Genomic DNA, 26,613 nt, shown 5'->3' with positions numbered 1-26,613 from the left:
GAAAGGTAAACTAACTCATGGCCCCTCCTTAACTAAATCTCAAGAATATGACGTGAAACTCAGGTAGTATAAAAAATCAGAGTAGACTGGAGGATTGTCACACCGTACCTGTGGAGCGTTCGCCACTCCACAACACCACCATGGGGACTTTACATATAACAACTATAGTGTTAGTAACATGGATCACTCTATCTTTTGGACTGGCTGCAGCACAAAGTAAGTAAATGACTTAATATATATATAGACCTTAGTAATGTATATTGTTTCAAAAGAAATCTGTGATCAAGTGGGATCAGTTTATAGAATGAAAGAATAACTTGTATTTCTCTAAATATTTCAGCGACCGTAGCAATCATTGAACCACTAACGAAAATGCAACTGATTTCAGGTAGACACAAATAAAATATACAAATCTCTGTTTTTTTTATACACATAAAGTTAAATGTGTAACAGGATGAACACTCTGATTACGCTGTGTATCATTTTCAGGAATTGCTTCAGCACATAACGAGCTTGTCTGCAGCACATGGGGAAATTTCCACTTCTTGACGTTTGACGGAGACATTTTCCAACTCCCGTCCACATGTAATCACATCCTGACTTCGCGGTGCAAAGCCAGCTATGAAGACTTTAACATTCAGATGAGACGGGAGATCAGGAACGGTGAAGCCACGATTAGCAAAATCACCCTGAAGCTGGAAGGCACAGTGTTGGAGCTCAGTAAAGGCTTAATCAGCATCAACGGCCAACCGTGAGCGAAACTAGCGACTAGTCCACTAGCAATTTTAGGACACATACAAAAGCCATTTTAGGACACACACATTTTCACCAGTGTTGAGTGTAATTATTCATATAATGCAGAATCCATATCTTTTCAATTGCTTGTGATGCAGAAAAATAGCCAATATGATTTTTTTTGTTGTTTGTTTAAGGGTCAAGGCACCATTTGCCGCCGGCGGAGTTTATATTGAAATTCTCAGCTCTTACATCTCCATCAAATCCACAGTGGGGGTAACAGCTTTGTGGAATGAAGATGATGCCTTCATGGTAAAGCTTTATTCTTTGAATTTCATCTACAGATACTTATACAAAATTAATTCCTAACTTACCTCTTAAATACAGTAGAAGTAATATTAAATTAGTGAATTAAAAATAGGTAACATAAGAATGGCCACAAAGCAGATGCTCATTGTGGGTTTCTTTTCTTTTTTTTTACAGATGGAATTAGATTCAAAGTACAAAAATCAGACATGCGGGCTTTGCGGTGACTTCAATGGCGTCCCGGGTTACGATGAAATAATCAAGGATGGTAATTAAGTTTTGGTCTAAAAGACTGAAAATAAATGTATTTAAAGTCAAGTAGGGGTGCAGAGTAGTGAGTAGTGTTTCCTTGTCAGAGCTCCAGGTTACCTGTAGGTGTGTATAGGTGGTTTGGCTACCTTGTGTGTGTGTGTGTGTGTGTGTGTGTGTGTGTGCGCATGGTGACCTGCAATGGACTGGCATTCCATCCAGGATTTATACCTGCCCTGTATCCATTGTTTCTGCGATTAGCCTCAGATCCTCTGTGACCCTGACCAGGATAAAGCAGTTACTGAAGATGAATGAAGGGATGAAAAGCAAATGGAGTATATGGAGTGCATGGGAAAGGGTTTGAAATTTCTTTGTGTATGCTTTAGGTGTGCTGCTCTCTCCTTCTGATTATGGAAATCTCTGGAAGATGGACGGACCCACAGAAAGATGCGAGGATGAACCTGTAAAAGAATATGAGAACTGCGGAGATGAGGTACCAAAATCTATCATAACTTCACTAAACAGATACCATATCATCATTTCAATTACAGCTGTTAACATATATCAGTATAATGGACTGATACAGATAGTGGTCACTAAGGCTAGATAGATTTCATTACTTTGCTGGTAAAAAAAAAAAGAATAGCTAAAAGATAGCTACATAAAGCTAGCTGGCTATTATTATACAAAGCAGTCATCATTGGAAAAGCAAAGCATACGAAGCTAAATAACTCGGGATCTTGGTAGTAAACTTATTATTAAATCAAATAAGGTCATGTTAGATATATAATAATGTAGCTAAGCTCAGCACCCTAATCTATAGGACAGCCATAGGTCATTAAAAACATCAAATAAATAAAAGTTTTTAAAAATATGATGTCTTCCTGGACAGAATTTCTGCCGTCAGCTGTTCCTCGGGGAGGCGTTCAGCAGCTGCCACTCTCTGGTGTCGGTCGATGTGTTCGTGAAAGCATGTATGGAGGATCTCTGCCAGTGTAACACAACTACAGAGTCTTCCTGCTTGTGTAAAACCATCGCAGAATATTCGCATCAGTGTGTGCACGCAGGAGGGAGACCACAAAACTGGAGGACTGACTTGTTCTGCCGTGAGTAAACACCTTTTTCCCTGGATTATTTAGATTGTAGCTTAATTAGCCTGTGTTTTGCTGACTTTGTGTCCATCAGTATTTTGGATATAGCTTACGTTAATGTGGAAAATGTTAGTCTGGGGTTATGTTTTAAATTTTGTTTGTCGTGTCTTTGCTAAGATTATTTTGCTGACTCTTACAGCCAAGTCATGCCCAAATACCATGGAGTACACAGAGTGTGGCAGTCCATGCATCGATACCTGCTCGAACTCTGAGAGAGGAGAAGTGTGTGGAGAACACTGCATAGACGGATGCTTCTGTCCTCCAGGTAATGTGCATTTTTCAAATCCTCATCTCAAACTTAAAGCTTAAGAACTTAGCGCTAAGATTGACCACACCTATGAGACATATCCCTAATAAACAGGATTTTTTTCCTTTGCATGATAAAATGATTAAAAAATATTTAATCATTCAACAGCTTTTTCAGTCATGAAGCAAAAAAAATTCTTTCATATAAAATTTTATATGTATTTTATATTTTAAGGCACTGTGTGGGATGATGTCACCAACTCCAGCTGTATTCCACTGAGTTCATGCTCCTGTGTTCACGGAGGACAAATTTATCAGTCTGGAGAAAATTACACAGCTAGCTGCAGAGAATGGTGAGTCCTCTATAAAAATGTAAAGTCAACTCAAACACATAGGCGTTATGACTGTGGTTATTGTTATTATTATATTCTAATTATATAATGTGAAGCAAAATCTGTAAACACCAAATACAAGGTTTCTGATGGTGCATGTGTCATAGTGAAAGGCCATTCAGATAAATCATAAAGCAAATGCTCCCCACTCCTGGCTAAAACTCCCTACTGCTCCTTTTCCTTTTATAAAACGTTGAGAGAAAACTATGTGTAATTGCGCTTTAGTGTATTTTCTCACTATTGGGTCATTTAGCATATTATTAGGTCACATACACAACTGCCATTTTGGATCAAAATGTTTTGAATACTCCAGAATCTATGGATCTAAATATTTTCCCTAGATACCATATTGATCTTAGAGAGAATCAGTAGATTTTTTTTTTGTTGCTTTTTTCCCCTTCTCTTATTGTTGTTATATATTTTTTTTTTCAGCACCTGCTCAGGAGGTCAGTGGAACTGTGTGTATAAAGACTGCCCTGGTACGTGCTCAGTTTCGGGAGGATCGCACATCATAACATTTGATGAAAAACCCTACACGTTTCACGGGGAGTGTTCGTACGTCCTTGCAAAGGTAACAGTCCTGACTTTACCAATCTACATCTATGTCCATTTTTAATAAGGTGGATTTCAGGTAGTTTCACTGATCATTTATAAATGGCAAATTATTTTTAACCTACAAACTGAAGGGCACTTTCTACTCATCATTATGCTGCGTTTCTAAACGTTTTTTTTTTTTTCGCCTACATCGTTCTGCTTTGTTTAGGAGTGCACAGGCACCGATTTCACCATTCTGGGTGACTTGATGAAATGCGGACTGTCGGACAGTGAGACCTGCCTGAAAACAGTCACCCTCGCATTATCAAAAGGCAATAAGGTAAGTGATACAAAGAGCACATTAACACACTTCTGTGGGTGGAAGAAAGTTTCCTAGACTTATCATGTACTGATATATTTTTTATATCAATATTGCCTAACTTTTTATCCTGGTTTATTGATGTACAATGAAATATAAAAAATAACTATCCTTTACATGAAAGGTCACATGGCAATGACGTTAAAGAAATAATAAGGTACAGAATAAGAATAAGAATAAGAATAGTGCACAATTGGCAAATTAAAGCATAACTATGAATACAATTGGTAACAAAACTGTGAAAACTCTGATCATATTTTGTGCATCTTGGGGAGTCAGGATATATCATGTGTCCATGATAATTAGAATATATCATATTGCAATATTATCATATTATATCATATTATAAGCAGATATCTATGATTTACTCTTCAGGTGATCCGAGTAGACTCGACTGGGAATGTTGACGTGGACAGGATTTACACACAGCTTCCACTTTTTACAGGTAAAGCTCAATAATAAAGTATGTTGGTCCTTTTGTAGGAGCATATACCTTACAAGACCATGTTAAAATGCTTGATTATGTATCCACAGCTGAAGTGAGCATCTTCAAGCCATCTTCATTCTACATCGTCATCATGGCCAGCAACTCCCACCTTCTTCTGGAGATCCAGCTCGTTCCCATCATGCAGGTTTTCATCACGGTGGATCCAGCTTTTCAAGGACAAACATGTGGTGTGTACCCACCACTGAGCCGTCTCACACATTGCCACATTTTACATTAAGCATTAAAGTAAACATCTAAGTATACCCATATTAAAAGGTCTGGTTATTGTTTGAGCAGACTGGGATATTGTGAACTGAATCAACTTTCACCATTCTGCAGGACTTTGTGGCAATTTCAACAACATTCAGGCGGACGATTTCACCACGGCTGGTGGACTTAGAGAAGGAACGGCGGTGGATTTTGCCAACACCTGGAAGACCAGAGCAAACTGTCCAGACATCCAGAGAACCTTCGAGAACCCATGCAGTCTGAGCACTGAAAATGGTGCGGATACACACTAGCCTTTGACTTTTAAAATGCAGAATTTCAGTCGATGCCCATTAAATGTCTTATAACTTGTAAAATATATTAATTAAAGATAAATGTTGGTGGTTTTTTCACAGAGAAATACGCGCAACACTGGTGTTCCCTGCTATCAGATCCTTCCGGAGTTTTCGCCCGCTGCCATTCAGAAATCAGCCCTGACACCTACAAAAAGGTAAAAAGGAGCTTTTCTTAATGTTAAATGTAATGTAATTGAGCCATCTTTTTTAGTTGAACAGACTTAAATAGGAAAAATCTAAATGATCGTACCATTAACATGATGCTGTACCTGTACAGATAATGAAATGACAAAGTAACATTATTCACAGGTGTAACATATCACTTGAAATAGATGACTTGATCAAATCTGCTTTAAATAATATTATTAGTAGTTTCTCTCATCGATTAGCTGAACCATTGCACTCACTACTGCAGTGTTATATTGATTTTAAGGCTGTATTTAATCACAACTAAGTGTTGGTTATTTATACACATCCTTTACAATTTGTTTGCTTGCCTACAGAGCTGTATATATGACACGTGTAACTGTGAGAAGTCAGAGGACTGCATGTGCGCCGCACTGTCTTCATACGCACACGCGTGTGCTGCTAAAGGGATCATCCTCAACGGCTGGAGAGATGCTGCTTGCAGTGAGTGAATAATTTTGGCACTCATAAAGCGAAACCATGAAACCACTCAAATAAAACAAATATTAAATATAAACACTTGCCAAGCAGATACTAATATGTACTTGGTATATATTTATATTGGCTTGGCAAATGTTTAATTTTAATATTTCTTGGTATAGATTTAAATTTGGGAAGTCACTGAGTCAACAACTGCTTTAAGCAACTCAAATATTTCATTCTGATTGAAGTTAGTAAAGTAAATATGAGTTCAGAGAAACCCGGATCTGAAAGATACACACTTCAGATAAAAAGAATGAACCAGCATGGAACAGAGACCAGAGTCAACACTAAGACTACACAATATCACATACTGTACACAAAAATCACTAATTGAAATGAACTGTGTTATATACTACACATATATGAAAACAGATTAGTGAAACTATAAATGATGGGTCAGAATTATAGTTGGACCTGAATTACTCTGACAGAAACTTTAAAAACTTTAAAGAATATACTGTAACTCAGAATGATACACAATAACATTAATATTATATTCTCTGCACTAGCTTCCTTTCTTATAGCACTGACTACTTAACCTTGTCATGGAAATCCAACCAATCTCAAAGGACTGCATGGTATTTGGTACTCAAACCACTGTCTCCACCTTTCCGGAACCAAATTTTTTTACTAAATATACGACTTAAAAAATCTTTATGTCATTTGAAAACATTTGAGAAAATCAAATCAGTATATTCCAAAGATGATATAGTTATAATTACAATTACGAATGCTTGTTGATTATAAATAGGTTAGAAATGTGATCATGTTGACCCATTCCCTCCATTACTTACTTACACACACACACACACACACACACACACACACACACACACATATAACTTCAGGAGCCCTGAGCACAGACAGGGACTTTAGGGCTATATTTCTCTCAGTATTGTTTACACTTCTTGCCAAATCGTGGTAAGAAGATTGTAAGTATCTAATTGCTGTTGTATGTTGGGTTTTTTTTTGTGTACGCAGAAAACTACACGGTGTGCCCCAGCTCCTTAGTTTACTCCTACGAAATGACCAGCTGTCAGCGTACATGTCGCTCCATCGGGCAGAATGACTACGCCTGCAGCATCAACTTTGTGCCAGTGGATGGTTGCGGGTGTGACTCGGGCACCTACATGAATGAAAATGGAGTTTGTGTTACGGCAAACAACTGCCCATGTTACGATTTAAACACAGTCATTCAGCCCGGCGAGATCATTAGCAAAGACGGCACCACGTGGTAAGAATAAAACAAAACAAAACAAAAAATATTTATCAAGTGAAATGTTCAGATGAGTGTTGATTCTGATTTCTTATCCAACTGCAGCACATGTAAGCAAGGCAAACTGAGCTGCATCGGTGTACTGAAAGTGCAAGGTATGTAACAATGTGCTAGTAAATATTATTATTATTATTATTATTATTATTATTATTCACTTTATGTACATTTCAGAAAGTTAAATCATGTATAGTGAAATTTAAAAGTAATGAGTGTAATTTAAAAAACAATGTTTCATGACACATTTAATAGAAACAACAATGAGAATTGAATGCATATGCTAATTTACAGATTATATCATAATATTTATTTAGAGCTATGACTTACAAGTAATCATCTCACAGTTTCATACCGTCACCTACTTTATAGGAAAACATATTTTCACTTCACTTGAGCTCTTGATTCACGTTGGAAATAATGAATTGTTTGCAAGATGGCAAAAGTGCCTTAGCATAATCAGGAAGCTCCACCCTTAAATTTTTCCTATATTTCCACCAAAACAGTGTGTATCGAACACTATTTTTTTTTTTTTTTACTCTAGAATGTGCCAGCCCAATGACATTCTTCAACTGCTCCAGCTCTGCTCCCGGAAGCACTGGCTCTGAATGTCAGAAAAGCTGCCAAACACTGGACATGGCTTGTGTGAGTTATAGCTACTCAAAGAAAGCATTTTGGAAATAATAATAAGCAAAAGTAACCACAAAAACAACAACAATAATAATAATGAGACGTCTTCTAGTTTAAAACACAGTCATTTATCAGTATGATTTCATTCATGCATCATAATATTACACTGCATCCCTACAGATCAGCACAGGGTGTGTGTCCGGCTGTGTGTGTCCCTCTGGCCTTGTCTCCGATGGAAAAGGTGGTTGTATTTCTGAAGACCTTTGTCCATGTGTCCATAACGGAGTGAATTATCAACCTGGGGAGAGCGTTCAAGATGGCTGCAACACATGGTATTTACAAAATACTTCTTTCAGATTTCATTCGTTATGTACAAGGTGTTCGACTCACATTTATTATCTCTCACAGCACATGTAAGGACAGAAGATGGCAGTGCACCTCACATCAGTGCAGGGCAACATGTAGCATCTATGGAGACGGGCATTACATAACCTTCGATGAAAAACGATACATGTTTAATGGAAACTGTGAATACGCCCTCGCTCAGGTACTGATCACACAATATCATTGAGATATATTTAAAAAAGTCAAACATGCTAATCAGTCTTGTAAAATAGTCTTTAAAAATGCACAAAGATGTACATTTAAAGATGTACAATAAATGCAACCCCATTTTATAATGTGATTTGCAGGACTTCTGTAGTGGCAGTAGCACCAACGGCACTTTCAGAGTCATCACTGAAAACATTCCCTGTGGAACAAAGGGCACCACTTGCTCCAAAGCCATCAAACTCTTCATAGGAGTGAGTTTCATTTATGAATGTTCATTTCGAAGACAAGTTTTTTTTATCCAAGGCGATTTACAAGTGGCGGAAATCCAAGGACTGAGCTGTAAAAGAAGCTGACAGAGATGCAAACCATCCAACCATTCACGTGCTAGATAGCCACAACTAAACACAGTGGGAGCATATGCTAATACACAGATCTGCTACAGAAATCACTCAGTTAAATAAAAAAAATATATAAAATCTTGAAGGAATGATAACCGTAATACACACCAATGATGATAGACACATCATTCACCATCACTGATCAAAGATGCATAGGCATAGAGACAAATCAGAGGAAAATCTGAGTAAGCTAGAGATCACAGATTTACCTTAAAGGTAACTGCATAGCAAAAGCAAACATGCCCTTCTATCTAAATTCATTTTAAATGAAAAACAAATGATTTTATTCACAGAGCAATGAGCTGATCCTCTCAGATGGAACATACCAAGTGGTACAGAGAAGCAATGGAGGTGAAATCCCCTACCAAATCCGCACGATGGGAAACTACTTGGTGGTTGAGACCTATAACGGCGTAATGCTCATATGGGACAGAAAAACAACAATATACATTGTGCTCAGTCCTGAGTTTAATGTGAGTATTTATGGCCTAAGTCTACTCAAAACCTGTAAAAAGATTGTGCTACTGTCCTACTGTCTGTTCTCAATGTAGCATCAGTTACAGTTACAATTTTTAGGTCTAGACTAAATGTTTTTAGACTAAAATGTTTTTATTTACTGCAGCTTTTAGATAGCTTCTGTTAATATATCTTTTTATTTGATTTGGCTTTTACTTGAAAATGTTTGAATCAACATTTTACTGGACATGAAATGTCCTAAATAAATAAATAAATAAATATTTATTATTATTACTATGATTATTATTATTATTATTATTAGTGCGATATGGTTTTTGATGTATTATGCTGCCTTAACTCACAGGGAAATGTGTGCGGTCTGTGTGGAAACTTTGATGGCAATGCCAACAACGACTTCACCACAAGAAGCCAAGAAGTTGTCATTGACCCTATCAAATTTGGAAATAGCTGGAAAGTGTCTCCTTCGTGTCCAGAGGCTTTCGCCATTCAAGCTCCATGCACTAATAATCCCTACAGGGAGGCATGGGCACAGAAACAGTGCAGCATCATAAACAGTGACACTTTTGCCGCCTGCCATTCACAGGTATCATCACAATACAGACACAATGCGAAACAATCATCTTAGTCTATAACTGCATGCTAGAAAGACAGATTCTGGTTTGCCTGGGGGTGGGGTGGAAGGTGGAGGAGTCAATAAGGAGACCGAATTTTAATTACATTTTAAAATTGCAAGTTTTATTAGAGAATATTTATATAAAATATTTAGTTGAAGACACACTAGTACTCGAATACATAAGATTCATATCAGAATTTGTCATTCATTGATGCAAAGATGTAGTGCAAAAAATATTTGCATTATTTTGTAGTATCCAATGGCTCAACTTTCTAAGCTGGTACACAATGAAGTGCATCATCAGTGTGTGCAATGTTATTTCTTTCTAGGTGGAACCGTCTTCTTATTATTCTGCATGTGTGAGTGATGCATGTGCATGTGACAGTGGAGGAGATTGTGAGTGTTTCTGTACTGCTGTAGCAGCCTATGCTAAGGCCTGTAGTGCTGCTGGAGTGTGTGTTCAATGGAGAAGCCCAAAAATTTGCCGTGAGTCATGTATAATCTTTCATATTAGTGCTGGAAACGTAGGGAAATTTCACAGTATGATACCTGTACAACACCTCTAATTTAAGGTATATCATGAGACAACTGTTGTAATATTTGCCTTAATATTAGCCAACTTTTGTTTGGAAATAGTCTCTATAGTTGTGTTTACAGTTAAGCTGGCTAGCTAATGTTAGTGGGATGTTGGAGCTCTACTAATTTAACATAATATTATGTGCTTCAAAATAAAACAGAGCTTCTGTAAACCTGACTTCCTTTTTCATTCATAGCAGTGACAAGTGGTTAGCACAATAGCTACATGATAGCTTACAGGCCTAACAAAGAAAACAGATTTCTTAGCAATGAGAACATGGCAAACTAGATACATGCTAATGAATTAGTGTTAAAATGATGATGTTGTTGTTGTTGTTGTTGCAGCGCTGTTCTGTGATTACTACAACCCGCCTGGTGAGTGTGAGTGGCACTACAAACCTTGTGGTCACACGTGTATGAAGACCTGCAGGAACCCCACAGGAAACTGCACAATGCAGACTCCAGCACTGGAAGGTACAAGCTTATGTTTGTTTTTTTTTATATATATGTATGAATTGTCCAACACACACACTTACTGTTAAAGGAGCAAGAATTGTTAATGCAGTAGCTCAGAAACTAACTGGTGTGTAAAGTTCTGCTTGGTTGAGGTTTAGTGTGTACATGTTTAACCGCTCTCAATCAATAGAGTTACCATAAATTTTGTAAGAACACAGCAAAAGCTTAAGTTCCTACCAAGGTGATATTTAAACCTTTAGACTTTTGTTTTGGAAGTAAAATGTAGCTTATGGATAGTCAAGTGTTTGACGAATTAGTATAGTGCATAAGTCTTTCTGTACTGTACCCCTGCTGTTCTTGTGTGCATACTCTTTCTGTACTGTACCCCTGCTGTTCTTGTGTGCATACTCTTTCTGTACTGTACCCCTGCTGTTGCTAAATGCAATTTCCCCACGGCGGGACAAATAAAGGAATATCTTACTCTTATCTTACTCTTATGCAGTGAATACAGGCACTGTAACAATGAAGACCTAAAATTAGGTCCAGTCTGAAGATAGAAACAAATTTTAATTTCATATAAGTCCAAAGATCAAAGTCTTTGTATTGAATTAGCAGACATCAAAAGTGCATCATAATGATTACTCACTTGATCTTTGCAGGTTGCTATCCTGAATGCCCAGAAGATCTCCCCTTGTTTGATGAGGATACCATGAAGTGTGTGGCACAGGGCCAGTGTGGCTGCTACGTTGAAATGCTACGTTATGAGATCGGCCAATCGGTCCCTGCTAAAAACAACTGTCAGATATGGTATGTTTATTACAGTCTTATATCTAGTTCTAGGCAGAATATTGCTGACACTGGCAAGGCGATACATGATTTATTACCTGGAGTAATTACATTTAATTGCTCTGTAATTCTGTTTGCTATTCAACATGCAGCAATTCTAGAAACTACTTTAGAAAACTACTTCAGTGTTCAAATCCTCTTTATTTATTTATTTTTTATTTAAAAAGGCATTTTTTAGACCCTTTCATGGCCTTTAATTGAATTTATACCATGTTGCTTTGAGATCATTGTAAAAGTGTTATACAGTTCTCTTTAAATAAAGAGGGTTAGTGAGGTCTAATTATTCGCTATTATAGACTAGTCAAATAGTTGACATTAACAGAAGGTCTAGAGTGGCACAACCAGGGACACAGATGGCAATTTACATTGTGGATGCTGGAATTTTAAGCAGCATACATACTGCATGATTTATGATGTCACATCCAAATGATAGTCAAATAATAATAATAATAATAATAATAATAATAATCTGGGTTTTTAACAGTGTTAATATATTAATTGATTTTTTTTTTTTTACTTCTGTCCTTTACAACAATCTAAACTGTGTACATATTTGTGCATATCAAGAAAATTGCTCTACTTTGTTCAAAAATTCTAGATTTTCTATCATTTTGTTGATTACCATTAAATATTTGGAACATAAATGTTAAAATTTTTTTTCACGTATAGTATTTTATCCTTTTTTACTCATGATATCCCTACACATGTACAACCCTTTTACTTTTTTAATGATATGTGATATTGAGAAAACGTAAAAGTTCATATGATTTTAAGTCGTTAAAAAATCCAAATGCAAATCTGGATATGTTTTGAAATAATTTATGCATGAAAGGGTTATGATTACTACTGCAGAGGTAATAGAAATTATTTGATTGTTTTTGTTATGTAGAACTTGTAAATTAATTCTTCTGTTTTAATATCAAGTGAGTGCACATCAAATGGAAAGGTCTGCAAATATGATGTAAATGGTGAGCAGTCTCTATCTATTTCTGTTTTCATTTGCAGTATATTTTATCTTTTTTGTCAACTGGTTCTCAGTAACATAACAGCAACCTTATTCTGTGTTGCCAGCTTGTACCTGCCAACAAAATAATACTATATACAAGTATGGAGACATCATTTACCACACAACGGATGGAATTGGAAACTGCATTATTGCTATATGTGCTGAGGATGGAAACATTAATAAGACAGTGGCACCATGTGAAACTACAGTTCCCCCAACAGTACCAACAACACCACTGTCTACAACACCAAAGCCTACAACTGTATTTGTTTTTACCACACCAGGTGTGTATCAGAAATCAAATGACTACTGAGCATCGGAAATGGTAGTGCTAACAAAATTAAATATTTTCAAGACACAGCACCCATCAGCTGAAAGAGAGAAGCACTATGGCCTGGACAAGAGCATGTATACATTTATTATGAACATACACAAAAGTTGAATGCATTAGGGATTTAGGGAAATATTTCAAGGGCTTCTTTTACAAACTCCCAAATTTTTAAATAAAACTATATAAAATTTTAAATATTATAAATATAAAATAAAAAAAAATTATAATTGTTAAGAAAAAAGGAATGTCAACCTCATTACACTAAATTAGCATGCTCTGGTAGCACTAGACACTAATCTTATAAAATCATGATTTATACAAATTAAGAAGGATTAAAACAGATTCAGTGCCTTTTGTTCATCCTCTTGCTCAACAGAAACAACAACTCGAACTGCAACAACCACAGAAGCACGTCCAACGACTCCAACAATCACGACAGGTGAAAACAAAACCACACGAATCTCTGTGACAACAGAAACAACAGCAATTGCTGCAATCACAAAGACACCTAGCACACTTACTGGCACAACAAGCACAACAGCAAAACACACAACATCAATGAAAAGCATGTCAACGTCTGTACCAACAGAAATGACAAGCACAGCTCCACCAAAGACAACATCTGTGCCACCAGAAATGACGACCACTCAGCCTTTGGAAACTACTGCTGCCGAAGAAACCACTATTTCCCCAGAAAAAACAACATTGCCAATTACGACTTTTCCAATCACCACTACCACAGCACCAGAAGTAACGAGCACTGGGCCTTCCACAACTCCTTTTGTTAAAGAGACCACCATATCACCAGAAATAACAACACCGACAACCAAACCAGTTGTAAAGGTAACCACAGTGCTTCCAGAAGTGACAACCACTCAGGCTCCTACAGCTCCTACCGAAGAGACCACAGGTCCAACAGAAACAACAACACTGACCACCACAGTTGTTCCAAAGACATCATCCCTGCCACCAGAAATAACCACCACTAAGCCTCTGGAAACTACTACTGCCAAAGAAACCACTATTTCCCCAGAAAAAACAACATTGCCAATTACGACTCTTCCAATCACCACTACCACAGCACCAGAAGTAACGAGCACTGGGCCTTCCACAACTCCTTTTGTTAAAGAGACCACCATATCACCAGAAATAACAACACTGACAACCAAACCAGTTGTAAAGGTAACCACGGTGCTTCCAGAAGTGACAACCACTCAGGCTCCTACAGCTCCTACCGAAGAGACCACAGGTCCAACAGAAACAACAACACTGACCACCACAGTTGTTCCAAAGACATCATCCCTGCCACCAGAAATAACCACCACTAAGCCTCTGGAAACTACTACTGCCAAAGAAACCACTATTTCCCCAGAAAAAACAACATTGCCAATTACGACTCTTCCAATCACCACTACCACAGCACCAGAAGTAACGAGCACTGGGCCTTCCACAACTCCTTTTGTTAAAGAGACCACCATATCACCAGAAATAACAACACTGACAACCAAACCAGTTGTAAAGGTAACCACGGTGCTTCCAGAAGTGACAACCACTCAGGCTCCTACAGCTCCTACCGAAGAGACCACAGGTCCAACAGAAACAACAACACTGACCACCACAGTTGTTCCAAAGACATCATCCCTGCCACCAGAAATAACCACCACTAAGCCTCTGGAAACTACTACTGCCAAAGAAACCACTATTTCCCCAGAAAAAACAACATTGCCAATTACGACTCTTCCAATCACCACTACCACAGCACCAGAAGTAACGAGCACTGGGCCTTCCACAACTCCTTTTGTTAAAGAGACCACCATATCACCAGTAATAACAACACTGACAACCAAACCAGTTGTAAAGGTAACCACGGTGCTTCCAGAAGTGACAACCACTCAGGTTCCTACAGCTCCTACCGAAGAGACCACAGGTCCAACAGAAACAACAACACTGACCACCACAGTTGTTCCAAAGACATCATCCCTGCCACCAGAAATAACCACCACTAAGCCTCTGGAAACTACTACTGCCAAAGAAACCACTATTTCCCCAGAAAAAACAACATTGCCAATTACGACTCTTCCAATCACCACTACCACAGCACCCGAAGTAACGAGCACTGGGCCTTCCACAACTCCTTTTGTTAAAGAGACCACCATATCACCAGAAATAACAACACTGACAACCAAACCAGTTGTAAAGGTAACCACAGTGCTTCCAGAAGTGACAACCACTCAGGTTCCTACAGCTCCTACCGAAGAGACCACAGGTCCAATAGAAACAACAACACTGACCACCACAGTTGTTCCAAAGACAACACCCCTGCCACCAGAAATAACCACCACTAAGCCTCTGGAAACTACTACTGCCAAAGAAACCACTATTTCCCCAGAAAAAACAACATTGCCAATTACGACTCTTCCAATCACCACTACCACAGCACCAGAAGTAACGAGCACTGGGCCTTCCACAACTCCTTTTGTTAAAGAGACCACCATATCACCAGAAATAACAACACTGACAACCAAACCAGTTGTAAAGGTAACCACAGTGCTTCCAGAAGTGACAACCACTCAGGTTCCTACAGCTCCTACCGAAGAGACCACAGGTCCAATAGAAACAACAACACTGACCACCACAGTTGTTCCAAAGACAACACCCCTGCCACCAGAAATAACCACCACTAAGCCTCTGGAAACTACTACTGCCAAAGAAACCACTATTTCCCCAGAAAAAACAACATTGCCAATTACAACTCTTCCAATCACCACTACCACAGCACCAGAAGTAACGAGCACTGGGCCTTCCACAACTCCTTTTGTTAAAGAGACCACCATATCACCAGAAATAACAACACTGACAACCAAACCAGTTGTAAAGGTAACCACAGTGCTTCCAGAAGTGACAACCACTCAGGTTCCTACAGCTCCTACCGAAGAGACCACAGGTCCAACAGAAACAACAACACTGACCACCACAGTTGTTCCAAAGACATCATCCCTGCCACCAGAAATAACCACCACTAAGCCTCTGGAAACTACTACTGCCAAAGAAACCACTATTTCCCCAGAAAAAACAACATTGCCAATTACAACTCTTCCAATCACCACTACCACAGCACCAGAAGTAACGAGCACTGGGCCTTCCACAACTCCTTTTGTTAAAGAGACCACCATATCACCAGAAATAACAACACTGACAACCAAACCAGTTGTAAAGGTAACCACGGTGCTTCCAGAAGTGACAACCACTCAGGCTCCTACAGCTCCTACCGAAGAGACCACAGGTCCAACAGAAACAACAACACTGACCACCACAGTTGTTCCAAAGACAACATCCCTGCCACCAGAAATAACCACCACTAAGCCTCTGGAAACTACTACTGCCAAAGAAACCACTATTTCCCCAGAAAAAACAACATTGCCAATTACGACTCTTCCAATCACCACTACCACAGCACCAGAAGTAACGAGCACTGGGCCTTCCACAACTCCTTTTGTTAAAGAGACCACAATATCACCAGAAATAACAACACTGACAACCAAACCAGTTGTAAAGGTAACCACAGTGCTTCCAGAAGTGACAACCACTCAGGCTCCTACAGCTCCTACCGAAGAGACCACAGGTCCAACAGAAACAACAACACTGACCACCACAGTTGTTCCAAAGACAACATCCCTGCCACCAGAAATAACCACCACTAAGCCTCTGGAAACTACTACTGCCAAAGAAACCACTATTTCCCCAGAAAAAACAACATTGCCAATTACGACTCTTCCAATCACCACTACCACAGCACCAGAGGTAACGACCACTGGGCCTTCCACAACTCCTTTTGTTAAAGAGACCACCATATCACAAGAAATAACAACACTGACAACCAAACCAGTTGTAAAGGTAACCACAGTGCTTCCAGAAGTGACAACCACTCAGGTTCCTACAGCTCCTACCGAAGAGACCACAGGTCCAACAGAAACAACAACACTGACCACCACAGTTGTTCCAAAGACAACACCCCTGCCACCAGAAATAACCACCACTAAGCCTCTGGAAACTACTACTGCCAAAGAAACCACTATTTCCCCAGAAAAAACAACATTGCCAATTACGACTCTTCCAATCACCACTACCACAGCACCAGAAGTAACGAGCACTGGGCCTTCCACAACTCCTTTTGTTAAAGAGACCACCATATCACCAGAAATAACAACACTGACAACCAAACCAGTTGTAAAGGTAACCACAGTGCTTCCAGAAGTGACAACCACTCAGGCTCCTACAGCTCCTACCGAAGAGACCACAGGTCCAACAGAAACAACAACACTGACCACCACAGTTGTTCCAAAGACATCATCCCTGCCACCAGAAATAACCACCACTAAGCCTCTGGAAACTACTACTGCCAAAGAAACCACTATTTCCCCAGAAAAAACAACATTGCCAATTACGACTCTTCCAATCACCACTACCACAGCACCAGAAGTAACGAGCACTGGGCCTTCCACAACTCCTTTTGTTAAAGAGACCACCATATCACCAGAAATAACAACACTGACAACCAAACCAGTTGTAAAGGTAACCACAGTGCTTCCAGAAGTGACAACCACTCAGGTTCCTACAGCTCCTACCGAAGAGACCACAGGTCCAACAGAAACAACAACACTGACCACCACAGTTGTTCCAAAGACATCATCCCTGCCACCAGAAATAACCACCACTAAGCCTCTGGAAACTACTACTGCCAAAGAAACCACTATTTCCCCAGAAAAAACAACATTGCCAATTACGACTCTTCCAATCACCACTACCACAGCACCCGAAGTAACGAGCACTGGGCCTTCCACAACTCCTTTTGTTAAAGAGACCACCATATCACCAGAAATAACAACACTGACAACCAAACCAGTTGTAAAGGTAACCACAGTGCTTCCAGAAGTGACAACCACTCAGGTTCCTACAGCTCCTACCGAAGAGACCACAGGTCCAACAGAAACAACAACACTGACCACCACAGTTGTTCCAAAGACAACACCCCTGCCACCAGAAATAACCACCACTAAGCCTCTGGAAACTACTACTGCCAAAGAAACCACTATTTCCCCAGAAAAAACAACATTGCCAATTACGACTCTTCCAATCACCACTACCACAGCACCAGAAGTAACGAGCACTGGGCCTTCCACAACTCCTTTTGTTAAAGAGACCACCATATCACCAGAAATAACAACACTGACAACCAAACCAGTTGTAAAGGTAACCACAGTGCTTCCAGAAGTTACAACCACTCAGGCTCCTACAGCTCCTACCGAAGAGACCACAGGTCCAATAGAAACAACAACACTGACCACCACAGTTGTTCCAAAGACAACACCCCTGCCACCAGAAATAACCACCACTAAGCCTCTGGAAACTACTACTGCCAAAGAAACCACTATTTCCCCAGAAAAAACAACATTGCCAATTACAACTCTTCCAATCACCACTACCACAGCACCAGAAGTAACGAGCACTGGGCCTTCCACAACTCCTTTTGTTAAAGAGACCACCATATCACCAGAAATAACAACACTGACAACCAAACCAGTTGTAAAGGTAACCACAGTGCTTCCAGAAGTGACAACCACTCAGGTTCCTACAGCTCCTACTGAAGAGACCACAGGTCCAATAGAAACAACAACACTGACCACCACAGTTGTTCCAAAGACAACATCCCTGCCACCAGAAATAACCACCACTAAGCCTCTGGAAACTACTACTGCCAAAGAAACCACTATTTCCCCAGAAAAAACAACATTGCCAATTACAACTCTTCCAATCACCACTACCACAGCACCAGAAGTAACGAGCACTGGGCCTTCCACAACTCCTTTTGTTAAAGAGACCACCATATCACCAGAAATAACAACACTGACAACCAAACCAGTTGTAAAGGTAACCACAGTGCTTCCAGAAGTGACAACCACTCAGGCTCCTACAGCTCCTACCGAAGAGACCACAGGTCCAACAGAAACAACAACACTGACCACCACAGTTGTTCCAAAGACAACATCCCTGCCACCAGAAATAACTACCACTAAGCCTCTGGAAACTACTACTGCCAAAGAAACCACTATTTCCCCAGAAAAAACAACATTGCCAATTACAACTCTTCCAATCACCACTACCACAGCACCAGAAGTAACGAGCACTGGGCCTTCCACAACTCCTTTTGTTAAAGAGACCACCATATCACCAGAAATAACAACACTGACAACCAAACCAGTTGTAAAGGTAACCACAGTGCTTCCAGAAGTGACAACCACTCAGGTTCCTACAGCTCCTACCGAAGAGACCACAGGTCCAACAGAAACAACAACACTGACCACCACAGTTGTTCCAAAGACAACATCCCTGCCACCAGAAATAACCACCACTAAGCCTCTGGAAACTACTACTGCCAAAGAAACCACTATTTCCCCAGAAAAAACAACATTGCCAATTACGACTCTTCCAATCACCACTACCACAGCACCAGAAGTAACGAGCACTGGGCCTTCCACAACTCCTTTTGTTAAAGAGACCACCATATCACCAGAAATAACAACACTGACAACCAAACCAGTTGTAAAGGTAACCACAGTGCTTCCAGAAGTGACAACCACTCAGGTACCTACAGCTCCTACCGAAGAGACCACAGGTCCAATAGAAACAACAACACTGACCACCACAGTTGTTCCAAAGACAACACCCCTGCCACCAGAAATAACCACCGTTAAGCCTCTGGAAACTACTACTGCCAAAGAAACCACTATTTCCCCAGAAAAAACAACATTGCCAATTACGACTCTTCCAATCACCACTACCACAGCACCAGAAGTAACGAGCACTGGGCCTTCCACAACTCCTTTTGTTAAAGAGACCACCATATCACCAGAAATAACAACACTGACAACCAAACCAGTTGTAAAGGTAACCACAGTGCTTCCAGAAGTGACAACCACTCAGGTTCCTACAGCTCCTACCGAAGAGACCACAGGTCCAACAGAAACAACAACACTGACCACCACAGTTGTTCCAAAGACAACATCCCTGCCACCAGAAATAACCACCACTAAGCCTCTGGAAACTACTACTGCCAAAGAAACCACTATTTCCCCAGAAAAAACAACATTGCCAATTACGACTCTTCCAATCACCACTACCACAGCACCAGAAGTAACGAGCACTGGGCCTTCCACAACTCCTTTTGTTAAAGAGACCACCATATCACCAGAAATAACAACACTGACAACCAAACCAGTTGTAAAGATAACCACAGTGCTTCCAGAAGTGACAACCACTCAGGCTCCTACAGCTCCTACCGAAGAGACCACAGGTCCAACAGAAACAACAACACTGACCACCACAGTTGTTCCAAAGACATCATCCCTGCCACCAGAAATAACCACCACTAAGCCTCTGGAAACTACTACTGCCAAAGAAACCACTATTTCCCCAGAAAAAACAACATTGCCAATTACGACTCTTCCAATCACCACTACCACAGCACCAGAAGTAACGAGCACTGGGCCTTCCACAACTCCTTTTGTTAAAGAGACCACCATATCACCAGAAATAACAACACTGACAACCAAACCAGTTGTAAAGGTAACCACAGTGCTTCCAGAAGTGACAACCACTCAGGCTCCTACAGCTCCTACCGAAGAGACCACAGGTCCAACAGAAACAACAACACTGACCACCACAGTTGTTCCAAAGACATCATCCCTGCCACCAGAAATAACCACCACTAAGCCTCTGGAAACTACTACTGCCAAAGAAACCACTATTTCCCCAGAAAAAACAACATTGCCAATTACGACTCTTCCAATCACCACTACCACAGCACCAGAAGTAACGAGCACTGGGCCTTCCACAACTCCTTTTGTTAAAGAGACCACCATATCACCAGAAATAACAACACTGACAACCAAACCAGTTGTAAAGGTAACCACAGTGCTTCCAGAAGTGACAACCACTCAGGCTCCTACAGCTCCTACCGAAGAGACCACAGGTCCAACAGAAACAACAACACTGACCACCACAGTTGTTCCAAAGACAACATCCCTGCCACCAGAAATAACCACCACTAAGCCTCTGGAAACTACTACTGCCAAAGAAACCACTATTTCCCCAGAAAAAACAACATTGCCAATTACAACTCTTCCAATCACCACTACCACAGCACCAGAAGTAACGAGCACTGGGCCTTCCACAACTCCTTTTGTTAAAGAGACCACCATATCACCAGAAATAACAACACTGACAACCAAACCAGTTGTAAAGGTAACCACAGTGCTTCCAGAAGTGACAACCACTCAGGTACCTACAGCTCCTACCGAAGAGACCACAGGTCCAATAGAAACAACAACACTGACCACCACAGTTGTTCCAAAGACAACACCCCTGCCACCAGAAATAACCACCGTTAAGCCTCTGGAAACTACTACTGCCAAAGAAACCACTATTTCCCCAGAAAAAACAACATTGCCAATTACGACTCTTCCAATCACCACTACCACAGCACCAGAAGTAACGAGCACTGGGCCTTCCACAACTCCTTTTGTTAAAGAGACCACCATATCACCAGAAATAACAACACTGACAACCAAACCAGTTGTAAAGATAACCACAGTGCTTCCAGAAGTGACAACCACTCAGGCTCCTACAGCTCCTACCGAAGAGACCACAGGTCCAACAGAAACAACAACACTGACCACCACAGTTGTTCCAAAGACATCATCCCTGCCACCAGAAATAACCACCACTAAGCCTCTGGAAACTACTACTGCCAAAGAAACCACTATTTCCCCAGAAAAAACAACATTGCCAATTACGACTCTTCCAATCACCACTACCACAGCACCAGAAGTAACGAGCACTGGGCCTTCCACAACTCCTTTTGTTAAAGAGACCACCATATCACCAGAAATAACAACACTGACAACCAAACCAGTTGTAAAGGTAACCACGGTGCTTCCAGAAGTGACAACCACTCAGGCTCCTACAGCTCCTACCGAAGAGACCACAGGTCCAACAGAAACAACAACACTGACCACCACAGTTGTTCCAAAGACATCATCCCTGCCACCAGAAATAACCACCACTAAGCCTCTGGAAACTACTACTGCCAAAGAAACCACTATTTCCCCAGAAAAAACAACATTGCCAATTACGACTCTTCCAATCACCACTACCACAGCACCAGAAGTAACGAGCACTGGGCCTTCCACAACTCCTTTTGTTAAAGAGACCACCATATCACCAGAAATAACAACACTGACAACCAAACCAGTTGTAAAGGTAACCACGGTGCTTCCAGAAGTGACAACCACTCAGGCTCCTACAGCTCCTACCGAAGAGACCACAGGTCCAACAGAAACAACAACACTGACCACCACAGTTGTTCCAAAGACAACATCCCTGCCACCAGAAATAACCACCACTAAGCCTCTGGAAACTACTACTGCCAAAGAAACCACTATTTCCCCAGAAAAAACAACATTGCCAATTACAACTCTTCCAATCACCACTACCACAGCACCAGAAGTAACGAGCACTGGGCCTTCCACAACTCCTTTTGTTAAAGAGACCACCATATCACCAGAAATAACAACACTGACAACCAAACCAGTTGTAAAGGTAACCACAGTGCTTCCAGAAGTGACAACCACTCAGGTACCTACAGCTCCTACCGAAGAGACCACAGGTCCAATAGAAACAACAACACTGACCACCACAGTTGTTCCAAAGACAACATCCCTGCCACCAGAAATAACCACCACTAAGCCTCTGGAAACTACTACTGCCAAAGAAACCACTATTTCCCCAGAAAAAACAACATTGCCAATTACGACTCTTCCAATCACCACTACCACAGCACCAGAAGTAACGAGCACTGGGCCTTCCACAACTCCTTTTGTTAAAGAGACCACCATATCACCAGAAATAACAACACTGACAACCAAACCAGTTGTAAAGGTAACCACGGTGCTTCCAGAAGTGACAACCACTCAGGCTCCTACAGCTCCTACCGAAGAGACCACAGGTCCAACAGAAACAACAACACTGACCACCACAGTTGTTCCAAAGACAACATCCCTGCCACCAGAAATAACCACCACTAAGCCTCTGGAAACTACTACTGCCAAAGAAACCACTATTTCCCCAGAAAAAACAACATTGCCAATTACAACTCTTCCAATCACCACTACCACAGCACCAGAAGTAACGAGCACTGGGCCTTCCACAACTCCTTTTGTTAAAGAGACCACCATATCACCAGAAATAACAACACTGACAACCAAACCAGTTGTAAAGGTAACCACAGTGCTTCCAGAAGTGACAACCACTCAGGTTCCTACAGCTCCTACCGAAGAGACCACAGGTCCAATAGAAACAACAACACTGACCACCACAGTTGTTCCAAAGACAACATCCCTGCCACCAGAAATAACCACCACTAAGCCTCTGGAAACTACTACTGCCAAAGAAACCACTATTTCCCCAGAAAAAACAACATTGCCAATTACGACTCTTCCAATCACCACTACCACAGCACCAGAAGTAACGAGCACTGGGCCTTCCACAACTCCTTTTGTTAAAGAGACCACCATATCACCAGAAATAACAACACTGACAACCAAACCAGTTGTAAAGGTAACCACAGTGCTTCCAGAAGTGACAACCACTCAGGTTCCTACAGCTCCTACCGAAGAGACCACAGGTCCAACAGAAACAACAACACTGACCACCACAGTTGTTCCAAAGACATCATCCCTGCCACCAGAAATAACCACCACTAAGCCTCTGGAAACTACTACTGCCAAAGAAACCACTATTTCCCCAGAAAAAACAACATTGCCAATTACGACTCTTCCAATCACCACTACCACAGCACCAGAAGTAACGAGCACTGGGCCTTCCACAACTCCTTTTGTTAAAGAGACCACCATATCACCAGAAATAACAACACTGACAACCAAACCAGTTGTAAAGGTAACCACAGTGCTTCCAGAAGTGACAACCACTCAGGTTCCTACAGCTCCTACCGAAGAGCCCACAGGTCCAACAGAAACAACAACACTGACCACCACAGTTGTTCCAAAGACAACATCCCTGCCACCAGAAATAACCACCACTAAGCCTCTGGAAACTACTACTGCCAAAGAAACCACTATTTCCCCAGAAAAAACAACATTGCCAATTACGACTCTTCCAATCACCACTACCACAGCACCAGAAGTAACGAGCACTGGGCCTTCCACAACTCCTTTTGTTAAAGAGACCACCATATCACCAGAAATAACAACACTGACAACCAAACCAGTTGTAAAGGTAACCACAGTGCTTCCAGAAGTGACAACCACTCAGGCTCCTACAGCTCCTACCGAAGAGACCACAGGTCCAACAGAAACAACAACACTGACCACCACAGTTGTTCCAAAGACATCATCCCTGCCACCAGAAATAACCACCACTAAGCCTCTGGAAACTACTACTGCCAAAGAAACCACTATTTCCCCAGAAAAAACAACATTGCCAATTACGACTCTTCCAATCACCACTACCACAGCACCAGAAGTAACGAGCACTGGGCCTTCCACAACTCCTTTTGTTAAAGAGACCACCATATCACCAGAAATAACAACACTGACAACCAAACCAGTTGTAAAGGTAACCACAGTGCTTCCAGAAGTGACAACCACTCAGGCTCCTACAGCTCCTACCGAAGAGACCACAGGTCCAACAGAAACAACAACACTGACCACCACAGTTGTTCCAAAGACAACATCCCTACCACCAGAAATAACCACCACTAAGCCTCTGGAAACTACTACTGCCAAAGAAACCACTATTTCCCCAGAAAAAACAACATTGCCAATTACAACTCTTCCAATCGCCACTACCACAGCACCAGAAGTAACGAGCACTGGGCCTTCCACAACTCCTTTTGTTAAAGAGACCACCATATCACCAGAAATAACAACACTGACAACCAAACCAGTTGTAAAGGTAACCACAGTGCTTCCAGAAGTGACAACCACTCAGGCTCCTACAGCTCCTACCGAAGAGACCACAGGTCCAACAGAAACAACAACACTGACCACCACAGTTGTTCCAAAGACAACATCCCCGCCACCAGAAATAACCACCACTAAGCCTCTGGAAACTACTACTGCCGAACAAACCACTACTTCCCCAGAAAAAACAACATTGCCAATTACGACTCTTCCAATCACCACTACCACAGCACCCGAAGTAACGAGCACTGGGCCTTCCACAACTCCTTTTGTTAAAGAGACCACCATATCACCAGAAATAACAACACTGACAAGTACACCAACTTCAATTGTCCCTACAGCTCTTTCTAAGACAACAATGTCAGTTGTAACTGGACTCAAACCAACTGCTCCAATAACAGGCCCGCAAACGAATGTTAGTACCACTATAACTTCACCTGTGACTTCAGCACTTGTCTGTTGTTTTGTGAATGGAACAAATTTTCCACCAGGTAAGACTTATACACATATATATTCAAGTAAACTGTCTTAAATATATTGTTATAGTACATTTAAAGTGTTAATGTATACCAAATGTCTTGTTTTCTTTAGAGACCATCATTTACAACAAAACTGATGGCTTTGGGTGGTGCTATACTGGATACTGCAATGCCACTTGTGCTGTTGTCATAAAATCATATTCCTGTTTGACAACACCACCTCCCATTACCACCACACCATTCAGTACCACAGCATTTACAAGTACTCCAACCATAACTCCAACAAGTATTCCCACTGTTGCCACACCTTCTACAACTGTAGCCCCAGACTGTACCAGTCTTAACCCACCAAGAAAGGTAATCTTAGTCCAAACTTCTAACTTCTTCATATCCCAGCTTATTATTCAGTTGTTTAACCTAAAATGTAATACTCAGTAGCTACTTATTCAGTAACTACATTAAAACCAGCAGGAAACATATGAAGCTATGAGACTTAAGAATGTAACTGTTACATCCAGGAGTCTAAAGAGTTATGCACAACTTTATTGCACATAAAATAATGACAAAAGCATCTTCAAAGTAGATATTTTGTACTGGCCAACAGTTGATATTTTCCAGAATATATTATAAACATTACAGTTTTATTTGCAATAACCAATTCCTATTAAAAAAAAAAATAACAGGATGGGGAGTCCTGGAATGTGGATAACTGCACCACTGCAACATGTACAAATGGCTCAGTCATCTACACACCATACCAGTGTAGCACAGCTGAACCGATAAACTGTGCAAATGGCCGAACACCCAAAAAGGTTAATGATGAGACAGGCTGCTGCTTCAAATACGAATGTGAATGTAAGCTGAATATTTCTATCCATATATTTATGTATATGAGTTGATCATGTCTGTCTTCATATGAACAACTGCTAATTTCAAAGGTTTATGATATTTGTTTGATATGTTAATGCAGGCTCTTGTAGTGGATGGAGCGGCTCTCATTATGTCACATTTGATGGAACAGCTTATACCTTCAGTGATAACTGCTCATACATTTTGGTTCAACAAATTTACAATGCAAATCTGAAAATCATCCTTGACAAGGAAGCATGCAGCACTGGGAGCTCATTCTGCCCACAGAGCCTGATAATTACATACAATTCCCAGGATGTTATTCTGACCCAGAAAATGACTTCAGATGGTGCATCCAATGTGGTAATGATTTGTCTCTAA

At 40.7% G+C, this 26,613-nt stretch overlaps 1 protein-coding gene across 1 annotated transcript in view; it reads left to right on the top strand.

The window, feature by feature from the left end:
- The first annotated feature begins 97 nt into the window (after nucleotides 1-97).
- Nucleotides 98-26,613, top strand: part of LOC113523946 (mucin-5AC) — a 32,224-nt gene continuing 5,708 nt past the window's right edge. Inside the window, exons 1-33 of the mRNA XM_053238294.1 lie at nucleotides 98-216; nucleotides 341-388; nucleotides 490-751; nucleotides 933-1,047; nucleotides 1,219-1,309; nucleotides 1,677-1,783; nucleotides 2,183-2,396; nucleotides 2,581-2,706; nucleotides 2,923-3,040; nucleotides 3,512-3,650; nucleotides 3,843-3,953; nucleotides 4,368-4,437; nucleotides 4,527-4,667; nucleotides 4,819-4,983; nucleotides 5,103-5,197; nucleotides 5,546-5,672; nucleotides 6,693-6,945; nucleotides 7,033-7,082; nucleotides 7,526-7,626; nucleotides 7,792-7,943; nucleotides 8,020-8,158; nucleotides 8,304-8,414; nucleotides 8,855-9,034; nucleotides 9,382-9,621; nucleotides 9,981-10,137; nucleotides 10,573-10,701; nucleotides 11,343-11,490; nucleotides 12,454-12,497; nucleotides 12,601-12,819; nucleotides 13,243-25,395; nucleotides 25,496-25,740; nucleotides 26,067-26,238; nucleotides 26,354-26,595. Of these exons, the coding sequence (XP_053094269.1) occupies nucleotides 141-216; nucleotides 341-388; nucleotides 490-751; nucleotides 933-1,047; nucleotides 1,219-1,309; nucleotides 1,677-1,783; nucleotides 2,183-2,396; nucleotides 2,581-2,706; nucleotides 2,923-3,040; nucleotides 3,512-3,650; nucleotides 3,843-3,953; nucleotides 4,368-4,437; nucleotides 4,527-4,667; nucleotides 4,819-4,983; nucleotides 5,103-5,197; nucleotides 5,546-5,672; nucleotides 6,693-6,945; nucleotides 7,033-7,082; nucleotides 7,526-7,626; nucleotides 7,792-7,943; nucleotides 8,020-8,158; nucleotides 8,304-8,414; nucleotides 8,855-9,034; nucleotides 9,382-9,621; nucleotides 9,981-10,137; nucleotides 10,573-10,701; nucleotides 11,343-11,490; nucleotides 12,454-12,497; nucleotides 12,601-12,819; nucleotides 13,243-25,395; nucleotides 25,496-25,740; nucleotides 26,067-26,238; nucleotides 26,354-26,595 (16,740 nt within the window). The 5' untranslated portion in view covers nucleotides 98-140. The remainder of the gene's footprint in view (nucleotides 217-340; nucleotides 389-489; nucleotides 752-932; nucleotides 1,048-1,218; nucleotides 1,310-1,676; nucleotides 1,784-2,182; nucleotides 2,397-2,580; nucleotides 2,707-2,922; nucleotides 3,041-3,511; nucleotides 3,651-3,842; nucleotides 3,954-4,367; nucleotides 4,438-4,526; nucleotides 4,668-4,818; nucleotides 4,984-5,102; nucleotides 5,198-5,545; nucleotides 5,673-6,692; nucleotides 6,946-7,032; nucleotides 7,083-7,525; nucleotides 7,627-7,791; nucleotides 7,944-8,019; nucleotides 8,159-8,303; nucleotides 8,415-8,854; nucleotides 9,035-9,381; nucleotides 9,622-9,980; nucleotides 10,138-10,572; nucleotides 10,702-11,342; nucleotides 11,491-12,453; nucleotides 12,498-12,600; nucleotides 12,820-13,242; nucleotides 25,396-25,495; nucleotides 25,741-26,066; nucleotides 26,239-26,353; nucleotides 26,596-26,613) is intronic.

Source organism: Pangasianodon hypophthalmus, chromosome 11 (assembly GCF_027358585.1).
Source record: "Pangasianodon hypophthalmus isolate fPanHyp1 chromosome 11, fPanHyp1.pri, whole genome shotgun sequence".
Lineage (NCBI taxonomy): Eukaryota > Metazoa > Chordata > Actinopteri > Siluriformes > Pangasiidae > Pangasianodon > Pangasianodon hypophthalmus.
This window is presented reverse-complemented; position numbering and strand designations above follow the sequence as displayed.